General features: G+C 26.1%; 3 protein-coding genes across 4 annotated transcripts in view; 1 reads left to right on the top strand and 2 right to left on the bottom strand.

The window, feature by feature from the left end:
* LOC100168225 (guanine nucleotide-binding protein G(I)/G(S)/G(T) subunit beta-1) overlaps positions 1-6,095 on the bottom strand; it is a 29,369-nt gene extending 23,274 nt beyond the window's left edge. The window contains exon 1 of the mRNA XM_029490611.1: positions 5,652-6,095. The gene's annotated coding sequence lies outside the window, so the exon portion shown is untranslated. The remainder of the gene's footprint in view (positions 1-5,651) is intronic.
* A 1,460-nt stretch (positions 6,096-7,555) lies between these two features.
* Positions 7,556-10,550, bottom strand: LOC100168915. Of its 2 annotated transcripts, none has more exons than XM_001945557.5 (3): positions 10,398-10,550; positions 9,586-10,069; positions 7,556-8,867 (listed from the first exon to the last, which is right to left on the bottom strand). In XM_001945557.5, exons 2-3 carry the CDS (start codon positions 10,033-10,035, stop codon positions 8,655-8,657), a joined length of 663 nt encoding a protein of 220 aa, XP_001945592.1. In that variant the 5' UTR covers positions 10,036-10,069; positions 10,398-10,550; the 3' UTR covers positions 7,556-8,654. The 2 variants fall into 2 exon arrangements, with proteins under 2 accessions (XP_001945592.1, XP_003240726.1); XM_003240678.4 differs by having other exon boundaries at positions 10,331-10,536.
* Positions 10,551-10,695: 145 nt separating this feature from the next.
* The window catches only part of Spcs1 (signal peptidase complex subunit 1 homolog), a 2,024-nt gene continuing 599 nt past the window's right edge, over positions 10,696-12,120 (top strand). The window contains exons 1-3 of the mRNA NM_001161925.2: positions 10,696-10,863; positions 11,335-11,394; positions 11,467-11,553. Coding sequence (NP_001155397.1) covers positions 10,828-10,863; positions 11,335-11,394; positions 11,467-11,553 — 183 coding nt within the window. The 5' untranslated portion in view covers positions 10,696-10,827. The remainder of the gene's footprint in view (positions 10,864-11,334; positions 11,395-11,466; positions 11,554-12,120) is intronic.

The raw sequence follows: 12,120 nt of genomic DNA, 5'->3' as shown, positions 1-12,120 counted from the left end.
TAGGTACTATTAAAACTAACCCACCAGTAGTATATCCACATCTAAAATATCTATGTCCGCCAATGATCTTATATGTTATATAAAATTATTACTTAATATACATATATACATATGGTTATAATTTTTTTATATTCTAGATTGAATATATCCAAGAAATTTAACGGCGGAAAAAATTAGATAGCAATAAAGGTGATAATGAACCAGCTGGTGGGAGAGGGTAATTACTCTATAAGCGATACACTTATACAGGGAATATATTTATTGCACATTAATTTATGTACAAAAATTAACAAATAATTTCACTAATGGACAAAACTAAAATTAGTAGTTATAACATAGATTAATTATTATTTTATAATAGGATTTTATATTTATAATTAACACGCAAAAAAAACCATACATTTATTCTACACCCACACTTATCAACTGTTTTAAATTCGTAAGCAATATTATCAATTACTAATATATAATAATAATTATTTACAGAAAATATATTCATAATTTATTATTATTGTGCAACTATAGGTAAGTCTATAAATATTATTATATTTACTTTTAACCTACCGTAAGTTACACTCAAGCGGACTCTAGCTACACACCAAATTGTGATTTTAGAAGAATGTTTTTATCAATGAAATTTTTCATTATTACACATTAATTTATTTATAGATATAAAGATATGTATCATTTACTAACCATGTCCGTGTATACTAAATTACTATGGCTCCACTAAAAAAAAATATCGACGAGTATAGAACATGTTTATTCTAAATATGGGTCATCTCAGGAAATGTTTTTTTACGAACGTGTTTGACAGCAATGTTTTTAACTCTGATACGATTCGACTAAATACGTTGAAGATAATTTTCCTTAATATTTCTCTTTGATCGATCGTTCTTATATCACTTTTAGAAAAATGATCTTAACATTGTGCAAACACAATACAATAAATACGTAGGCCATAGTCAAAGTGTCAAACATTTCCACGAATATGGAGTAGTACTTATTATAATATTATAATATCTCACATAATGTCACATAACTTTTGAATTTTATGTTACCTTGAAATATTTGTCGATAGGTTATTAATTTATTCAATTTATATTTAATCATCACTACTTATAAACATTTATAAATGTTTATATAACTATTTCTTTAAACTTACCTACATTTGGATAGTAACGGATAGTAATATCTACATAATATATTATTTTATGTATTATAGGTATGATTGTATGAATTATAATAGTATTTAGTTATGAATGTTGTTGTATCATACATATTATGTTGTTCCAATTTATTTACGTATGGGACTCAGGAAAATTCAAAAAAATTACAATGAAAAAGTTCAAGGTATATACAGGGTGATTCACTAAGCATGCCCACCCCCATTTTTCTTTAATAATACATTTACCTACATAATATATATTATACTAAAATAAATAATATTTGGTTAGGTACGATTTGTGTTAGTGGGTTGAACTTTTTTTTTTTTAAATAAGCTGCACAATAAGGTTATATCATAAAGCCGATAGTTGGCATGGTCACCCATTAGCAATACTTGATTTGATTCAATTTTTTTTTTTTTAGTTAAACTTAAATCTTATATCAATAGAAGTATGTATGTAAGAATGTAGTAAATGTAAAATACAAACAAGTAAAGTCTATTAATCATATTAAACAAAATAAGACACTGTAGTCTATCAATTATTTATGGGCATCTACAGGGGTGGTGCCATCTGAGATATTATACATGGTAAGAACTTAATTATCTTGTTTTTTTTTTAAACAAAATATATTAATATGTATAAGTAAGCACAACAAATGATTTTAATTCACGTTCATTATTTTTTGCTCCTAAGACATTAGTAATAAGTAATTTTAGCTTAATAGGTATTAAACTTTATTATATTTGAAATTAGGAAGGTACCTATATTTATTATAGAATATCTGAAACCAAATTAAGCTTCAAATGGGGAGGACTAGAGGGTATCAAAAATTAAAATTATTAATCATGAAATATTGACATCATTATACTATAACACTGATTCTGAAATAGTTAACTGAAAAAAGTGTGTTCACAACCTATTGTTTTGTTTCTGTTCAGTTATATGTTGATAAGTAATAACATAATATTAGTAGTAAACCAACAGATAGTAGATATCCAACTCCACATGACACGAGGGTGAGTTGTGAATGCAGCTCAGTATTAGTTTTAACATTGTATATTATAATTATAATTATACCATACTATAAGTTAAAAAATTATGTTATGATGCTGAAAGTTACCCAAAGCTCCCTGACTTGTATTTTTTTTTTCTATAAGGTACTATATACAATCACTTATTATTCCCAATAGATAAAAAACTGTATGAATGTTTTTACTAGGACAATGTTTTGGATTTCACCTATTCTCCAAATTAATAATGAGGTATCATTTATATTTAATATAAGTAGGTAGGTTATTGTTAGTAGATATTATGTAATATTTCAAAGGAAAAGCTTTTTATAGTTTATAGATACTACCTATAGCTTTTTATAGATAATTTTGATCCCACAATAACTACCATAGGTATCCTAATGTAGGTTAAGTATATTTAGTACCTATTTAGGGATTTAGGATACCTATATCAAACAGTTTAACTGTACAACAGATACTGTGGTTTTCAAAATTAACTCGGATGAGTTAAATAATACCTAATTATCTTAGATATTATTACTTTATAACATCATTTGAATAATAAATTAAAATTAAAACAAGTAAAGAATATTATTACAGCAGAACTATACAAAAGTAATTGAAAACCACAATGTTTGCATTATTGTAGCGCTGTTGAACTATTTAAAAAATACTTGGAATATTGAAATAAATTTTGTTCAATTGAATAGTAATTAATTTTGTTTTTAACAGTACTCAATCCCGTATATTATAATATATTCTTTCTTTTTTCTAGACACACAAATTTTATATAGCACACCAATTATATCAATTTTTAATAAGGATAATAATTAATATAGTATTAGTATAACATAGGTACATATTATACACATATAATACCTATTATAATAGTATACCTAGATAAGTAGATAAACAATATAATTAAGTAGGTAATGTAAATGTTAAATAATAATTTAGATTAGGAAGCCTGCCTTCATAGGTAATAAATTTAATTAAAAAGTAAATGACAGAGATCGAGAATTTAGGGGCTGACTTTGGTCTGATGATAATATGTACATATGGAGTTAAAGAATGAAAAATGTAAAATTAGGGAACCTTCTCAAGATTTTATGCACATGGGCGATGAGTTGAAAGACAACAAATTAACTATTAGATACATGGGTACCTATTACATAATATAACTAATATGTATTATAATAAGCAATATTAATTTATTTTATGGGCATTGCAACCAGTATTCTATCCTCTTGGTATATAAAAAAAGTATATTAAATAAAATTGTAACAGCAATATCAGAAATTCTGGTTTTATTTTTAATTTTTAGCAATTATCGAGGCAATTATAATAATATATTCAATTAATTTATTTTTCTCAATAAACATCCTATAATGATTTTTCCTAGGTCAAGTATAGAATGGTAAAAAATTGCCTACCTATTTATATTAGGTACCAACCATAGAATTCAACCTTATTTAATTTTACTTAAGTAGTATATATTCTATTGATGAACAGACAGACATCTAGTATGGTCCAAGATTTGTATTATATTGAGTATTGTTGCATTTTTATATTTCATGTGTGGCAAGTCAGCACCGATACTATTGAATATTGTATACTTAGTATTTAGTAATAATTATAATGATTAATGATTAATGATTCTAAAATAATAAAACAAATTAGTAGTGTATAATTTGTATTTGTCCCGAAGGTTTTTTACATTATGTAAGCTTTTCTATTTTATAAATAGATACACTCGTAGATACATATGGAAAGTATTTTGTTAAATTGTTTTTACAAAGGTACTATTTTATATCAACTCAATAATATGTAGGTAATTTGTTAAATATAACATAAAAAAAAAAATGTTGAGCTTGATTTCCTAAAACTTTCACTTTTCATTACATAATTAATAAATAAACAGTAAGTAGTTTTATATTAATTTTTAAAAGTAAGATAAAGGCCAAAGACCAAAGGGTAATTAATGATTATGCTCGTGATTATGTTTAGTAATAACATTTTAGATTTAGATTTACCTGTACAGATACAAATAAAATGTTATAAGTATCAAGGTACCTAACCTACCATAATTCATAACATATCAATTGCCACAAAAAGGATGTGACAATGAAGTATTGAAGTATGATTGATGAAACCAATATTATGTCTTTATCATACCTTATTTTATACCTTCTTCTATATTTACATAAAATTACTCAATTATAAAATATTGTTCAAGAAGAAAGAGTTAATATTAAAAAGACAAATTTTCATAAGAATTTTCACCTTAATAATAATTTGTTACTTAGTTAAAACTTAAAATAATTATCTGTTAATAAGTTTTAATATTGGTAGTTGGTACCTAAAATAAGTTATCTTCTTAAAAAAAAACAATTTCTATGTTAAAAGGTAACTACATAGGTAGATACCTATTGGCTATTACATAATATGTCATATTTAAGACCATCTGTCTCAGTAATTGATCTAGTATGATTCAATACAATAATGTACCTTAAAATTAAAAAATAAACTTATAACTTTTAGTTAGTGGTGTGGCAAACTTGATTTTTTTAAAACATACCTTATTATTGCAAACAATTTTCCTTATGTACCTATTACCTACCTATTTAATATTAAATATTCGAAAATATGACTGAATGTGTAGCATCTATTAAATAATATAATACTAATAACTAGTATTAACTCGTTTTAACCCGAGTATTAACCTATACACTGTTAAGTTTCGAATTACAAACTAGATAGAAAAATGAATACTTAGTCTATTATTAGGGACCTAGATCAATATAATTATTTATAAATTGTTATCAACACAACTTATTACTACCTACCTATATAAATAATTAAAATATTTCTGTTGAATAAATCATTTTTAAATGTTAATATACCTAAATTATTTTGTTAAAATGAAATAGGTAATTCAACAATATTAATAAGATAGGAAGCTATCAACAACTACATTTTTAAAATTGTTGTAATTAATACTTATTCATAAAACGTTAATTACCTATTGGAAATTAAGTATTCTATTTAGCATAGTACCAAATGATTCGTTATATTGTAAAAGTGCACATACTAATCAGTAATCACTAATGGAGGAACGCCTAAGAAGTTTTTCTATCGATGAGATTAAATTTTAAGTTTTAAAGAGTTGGGCCCAGTATTTGATGGCTTTCATAATATTATTAGGTTCTAGTAAAATGAAATTATATTATACAATGTGTACATGCGTTTGGGGCACAGGGACTGTTAGTGACTCCAAGGGCGTCCCGACGACATTAACGTAACCACAATCGTCGGTATGCATTTGCAGATACACAGACTGCTGTCGGTTCGCCATACGAACACCGATACATTCCTTATCACCCGGGTAGTGCACAATGTCTACGTTCTAACTTCTAGATACCCAACCATACCCTTGTCATAACTACTTTAACTGTTAGTAACTAAAGCTCACCCTTGTCCGTGTGTTTTATGACACTATTCAGTCCGGCCGAGTGCCCGATGTTTCTGTAAGGCACATTCACGTCGCTCACGCACTTGCGATACACCGAGTTTCACGGCCGACACCACGCTCGCGCACCCGAATGCCAAACTCAACTTACCCGGACGGACGACCGCGCGGACTTGCACAAAGTTTTCTGCTAAGACGGCGCACTGCACATATTATTATTTGGGTAACGAGAAGACGCGATTTTCTTATTTCGCTTTTACTCTTACTCTTTTCTCTTTCTCTCTCACACTCGCTATTTTTTTTTTTTTTATCGAATTAATAATAATAATAAAAAAAAATTATTCTGTAGTGATACGCGCGCGGCACGAAGTGATAAAAATTGGGTGCGGCTTCCGTAGACTAGGACTCCACAGTCCACTCGCTCACTTCGGTGTACTGGCGGGCGGGCGACGTTGTACCGCCACTCCACCGCACCCACACCTCAAAATGTACGGCCAAACCACGGACTAGCCCGCTACCAGTAGTTGACGTCATTGTCGACGTTCCTGGAAGAAGAAATCAAATTGGGAAAATGGGAACGCCGCCCGTGATTCTACCATAGAGGCACAGAATAGATAAAATCTAGAATAAATTATAGATCTATAATTATTATTATAAATTATAATCTATATAATAATAATCAAGGTTGTTTCGAGAGAATTACAGGTGGCCCCGTGGGCCGTGGCCCATTGGTTAATATATCATCCATACGAAAGTGGCCTGGAGTGTATTTATTTTTCGTCAAAATAATGAAATATAATATTACTCTAGAAGATTATGCATTACTGTATCAGTCACTATACTTACTGATGACTATTATTATGGACTATGGAGCCATATTCAGTCCGTTTTATAAAGACATTTATATTTTACGATAAAAAGAAAGAATCATGTGTTCAACCAAAATCTATTAAACGAAAATAAAAATGTATCACTGTGACGTCATCGATATGAGTGGGAAATTTGAAAACGATATTATTTTATTTCACACACATATAAAAATTAGTTTTATAAATTATAGTAAAGAATAATTAATACCTATAGTTGGCCAGTTGTTCTGAAATTTATTTTAAAAACCGTATATAATGCTATAAAAAATCGTAAAATACCGAAATATGCAATACATGTCATAAAATGACGAAATATGCAAAATAAAACTTTATATTTCGGATCTATTGACTACAAATGAAACTTATAGCTTACCTAGCTATTTTTTTAATTGTTCAGAAAAAACATGTAAATGCATATAAATCCGGGACCTATAATTAATTATATAGACATTTACAAATCAAATATGTGTACCTATTTGTTGAAAACTAGCAATTCATGATTTACCCTTCATTGTTTTTATTGTAGTATTAAAACTGCAATTGTATATGAAAAATGCAACTGGTGAGAACTTGTATATTATAGTAAAATATTATAATTAATTGTTTGCATTTTCGGTGAGTACAGGTGTAATATTTCTTTTACTAGAGATTTTACATACGTGTAGGAAGAAATAATAAAATTAATAAATAATTGAATAATGAACAACAATAATAAAAAATTAAAAAAGTCAGTCAATAAAAGTTGAACAAATAACCCAATGTTTTCATGAAGTTAAATGTATTCAATTAAAACGTAGATCATTGACAAATTTACATATAAATTAAGTTGTATAGATACATAAAAACTCAATTGGTTACTAAAGATCAATTTTAATTTGGTATCAAATAAATTCTACTCAGTATTTATGAATTTTATCTCATTTAAAATAAACAATTGAATCTTTAAATTGTAATACAATTTAGATACAAGTATTGCATACTTTATGACTCAAATGTAAAATTAATGTTATCAGTATCTAGAAAACATATTAATAAATTAGGTAATTATAATATTTATTTTGTCCATATAATGACAAGTACAAATTAACATGAACATAATATTTTTGTAGTTACTAGTAAGTATACATGAAATGTATTACAAATATTAAAAAATTATTTTTTAATTTTAACAAAAATAAAATTCTTGATTTTTGATTGATTCAGGAACAATATACATAACTCTATACATAAGGCACATAAATATTTGTACATTAAGTTTATTTGTATTATATTACATTGAATAATAACAATTATTTTTACAAATAATTTTGATTATGATTTTGATTATACATTTAGTTAGAAAAAAAAATATTAATAATAATTTGGCATCTAACAAAAAAAAATGTGCATTATAAATGTTTTTTTAGGGGTGCTTAAATGTTGGTGCAAGCAATGGTCCCTGTAGTTTTGATGTTACTGTGTATACAATTTTAAAACAGTTTATTTATATGAAGATTTTTTTATAAAAGTTTGTTAAAATACAATAACAATATTAGTTAAACTAATTCTGTCAGTACATAAGTCAGTAAAAGTATATAAAATAAAGTTTTTTGTTATATATAATTTAATTGTGGTTTGGCTTTATAAAATGATATAAAATAATTTAGCATTTTAAATATAATAAACAGGTGATTCATTAATCACACTCAATCTCCACTGTATTGTAATACTGTTTCTTATACAACAGAGGTTTGGAATACCAAAGCTTAACATTTTATTGGCACCTACTATTAACAATATTTTAAGTAGTTATTATTTTATTAAACATGGCAAAAAAGTTGATATGAAATCGCATCAAAAAAATTCCAACATGAATTGTTGTAGTTTATAAATGTAGAGGTCATATAGCTGTAGACCATGTAACTTCATACATTTACCAAACTATGACACCCCAAAGTAAATAGATCAATCTGGACACTTGTCAACATAAGCTGGTGAATTTGATTTTCACATTTGTGAATTTCTAGCATTAGTCTTCTCCTAACATAGTTTGTATTACTCCAATGTAAAATAGTGAATATGTTTAGTGAAATTTCATACTAACATTTTTTTTTTCAATAAAAATTAACAAAAAAATATTTTTTTTTTAAATTAAAAACTAATCAATATTTAAATATTCTGCTAATTGATCTTTAGGTTTCATAATAATAATAATAATCCATCCAAGAACAGCACCATAACATCGACAGCAGTTTAATGCTCGCCAAGTCTCTGAAACTTTGGCTTCCACTTTGCTACCAGACATAATAGCTGTATCATATGTAGTACATGCAAATGCAGCTAAAGCTGTTAATACACTTAAGAATAATACCTGAAAATACAAAATGGTATTATGATTAGTTTAACATTGGTTTAAGAATAAATAACTATAATATTAAATAACTTGTACAACAATTTTGTATGTATTAACTATTAAGATTGGGATATAAAGTCAGATTCTATCTAATAAGAATATTTTAAGACTTATTAATATTGTATGAAAATTGTTTTTTGAAAACAGCAAAGTAATTTGGAAGAAATGTAAGAAAACACTCATCAACAACAAAACTTTGAGTATTTAGGGTAGATCGATCGGGTTTATCATTATTTGTTCATTCAACTGTTGTACCTCCCTAAATTAATATTGAATTTAAATTTAACAAAATGAATAGTTTTATAGCAAAAATTGGAAATTATGACATTGTGAGGGATACAAAAAGTTTTCGATTATAAAAATAATAAGAGCCACGTTTTGATTCACGGCCAAAAGGGTTATGTCAGATTTTGACATTTATAAGTTTTAGTATCTTTCGGTATAAAAAATCACTATTTTTTTAAACATTTTATTAGAAAAGATAGGTTTGACTACATATATTTTTACAAAAAAAAGAATATTTAGATTAGATAGTATTAATACTTCAACATTTCAAAATCTAAATGAACTAATACATGTAGGGAAAATTATGAATTTCAAAAATTTATAATTTATTGGTCTTTATAGTTATTACCTACCAAATACATTAAAATTTCTATCAAGCATTTAAACTTACTAAAATATATTTTGGTTTGAAGCTCTCACATCTGTACAAGTCAAAAATATCCAGAACTGTGCACATACATATAGTCGACAATAAGAAAAATGACATCAATATCAATGGTGATCGTTGGGATGCTTCACCTAAGAATAATTGTGCTAAAGCTACTCCAGCTAGTAGACCTTGACTGACCGTGCCTAAAGATGCAAATACCCTTTGAACTCTTGCTGCTATTGGACGTAAATTATTGTAGTTCTCTGAAGGTGGATGATCATTTACATGATTAAAGAAATCAGCATGTTCAGTCTTCACAAAACGATTTTTGTCTTGAACATAAATGACAATTTTATTGGCATCATTAGTGCTGGTTGGACCGACAGGTTGCGATAAAGGACTTGTTGAACTGCGCACATCATCTCTCACTTCTTCTAATATGGCTGCAACTGTATTACGACTAGTGTCCATCTTTTGTTGGAAAATCAAGTAATAGTTACATCGCCTAATTAGCATAAAATTAAAATATATTTTAAGATCAATATTATGCTTCAGTAATTAATTTGTGTCTTAAACATAATATACAAGGTGGTTAAATAAAAAAACTACCTAATGAAATAATACTAAATGATAAAAAAAAGATAATAACAGTTAAATTTTTTAATCATAACTTTAATTTGGAATGAAATATTACTGAACAACTATTAAAAGTTACGAAAATTCATCAATATTTATAAGATATATTGTAAGTAAAATAATAACAAACCGTTAATAAATGCTTTCAAAATTATGATTAAATCATATTAAGAACGTATATTATTTTTTACACTTACAAAAATATTCATAACCTATGTATAATTCATAATATTATAAATTGAATAATTAATTAAAAGTTAATACAGAATATAATTTAAATTTCTTCAAATCAGGATTTAAGATTTTTCTTAATTCGTGCTTCTAATGAAAAAAGTGTAAACAAATAATAAATTAAAATAAATAAACCCTGATAGTGATAAAAGCGCGAAACAGATTGATAAGTGAATACCAAAGACTGACAAACAATGAATTACAAGCTCTTTGAATAATATATCGATGACGTGTGTCAATAGTATTATCAATACGATAACGTATGTCGTATACAAATTTTATATATTTTGTAATTAGTATTATTTGTACATAATTTGTATTTATAAATTTTAAGTATTATATAGTTAAGAAGTATAATATATTAAAGTATATTATTTTATTTGTGAGTTTCCCATAATGTTCGAGAATTTATCAATTTGGAAATGGCATATGGTAAGAAATAAGATTCTTTAATTACTTAGCATTAGGATCAGGGCATATTTTAAAGATTTTTTAGAAGTGCGCATAAATTTGATTTGATGCACCACCTTAACCCACAATAATGATCACAATCCTTCGCCCCAAATTTTTAAATTAGAGCAACCCAAAATATGTTCAACTATTCAAGCATATTAAAATAAGCACTGATTTTTATGTATGTAAATGTACAATCATACTCACTAAGATTCTTCTGATATTTATTAAAACCAACATTTTTTTCCAAATACCTAATATATTTTTTGATGAAGTATTTGTTGAGTAGTCAATAGATTTTATATTTCTGCCTTCTGGCATTTGTGTGCTATGAAATTATTAATATAAATATCCGTTTTATTAGGTACCTTAAATTCTTGAATTCTAGTTAAATGTATTTTAGTAAAAATTAAAAATATAAATGGTTTAATGATTAATATATTTTTTTAGGACTTTGTGGGACAAAAACATGCGGAATATTTGTTTAGAACCATTATTACTATGTGTGGGGTAAGTTTTTTTTATACATACAAATTTAAATCTTATTGATATTAATATTTTATTTGTTTATATATTTGACAGTTTATTGGTTTTATTTTGGGATATGTAAAAGAGCAATTCTCAATCACTATTGGTCTAACATTAATTGGATTTTTCATCTCTGCTTTAGTAAGTGAATTAATAATACTTATTATTAATATATGATGATAATAATTGAAAAACCAATAATTCAGTAAAAAAAATTATGAAAATAAAGTATAGTTTTAGTATTGGTGAACCAAAGCTCTTGCTTAACTGTATTTAGTTATTTAACCTTTAAATATCATACTTTATATTAAGTAGAGCATAAATGATTATCATACATATTAAATTATCAAATAATGTAATATTTTATATTTTATATAGTGTTTGTCAGATGGTGGTGGTGGTGTTATTTGTTTTTAAACTAATAACATACCATCAGTTTTAACATTACAATTTATTATTTGTATTATTTTATAATTGTAAATGAATAATAAATAATTTGAAATATAGAGAACCACCAATTATGGAATATTTTGCTTCTACCGTTTGGCAAATTATCTGACAATAACTATAAAACTTTAATGGAAAGTATACTGAACCCGAAAATTTGGAATCGATAGCATAATGAACTGGTACTTCATTACAATGATCATTAAGCCCATTTTTAATATATATTGGAATTATGATTATTAAACGATTGTACTAATTTTA

This window comes from Acyrthosiphon pisum, chromosome A2, assembly GCF_005508785.2.
Source record: "Acyrthosiphon pisum isolate AL4f chromosome A2, pea_aphid_22Mar2018_4r6ur, whole genome shotgun sequence".
Classification (NCBI taxonomy): Eukaryota; Metazoa; Arthropoda; class Insecta; order Hemiptera; family Aphididae; genus Acyrthosiphon; species Acyrthosiphon pisum.
Note: the sequence above shows the minus strand (reverse complement) of the source record. Positions and strands in the feature narration are given on the sequence as shown.

Excerpts from the sequence above, each read along its gene's own strand:
- LOC100168915 (XM_001945557.5), bottom strand. The coding sequence starts at position 10,035 with ATGGACACTAGTCGTAATACAGTTGCAGCCATATTAGAAGAAGTGAGA. Across the intron at positions 8,868-9,585 it reads TCAAACCAAAATATATTTTA|GTATTATTCTTAAGTGTATT; the intron begins GTAAGTTTAAAT and ends TTGTATTTTCAG.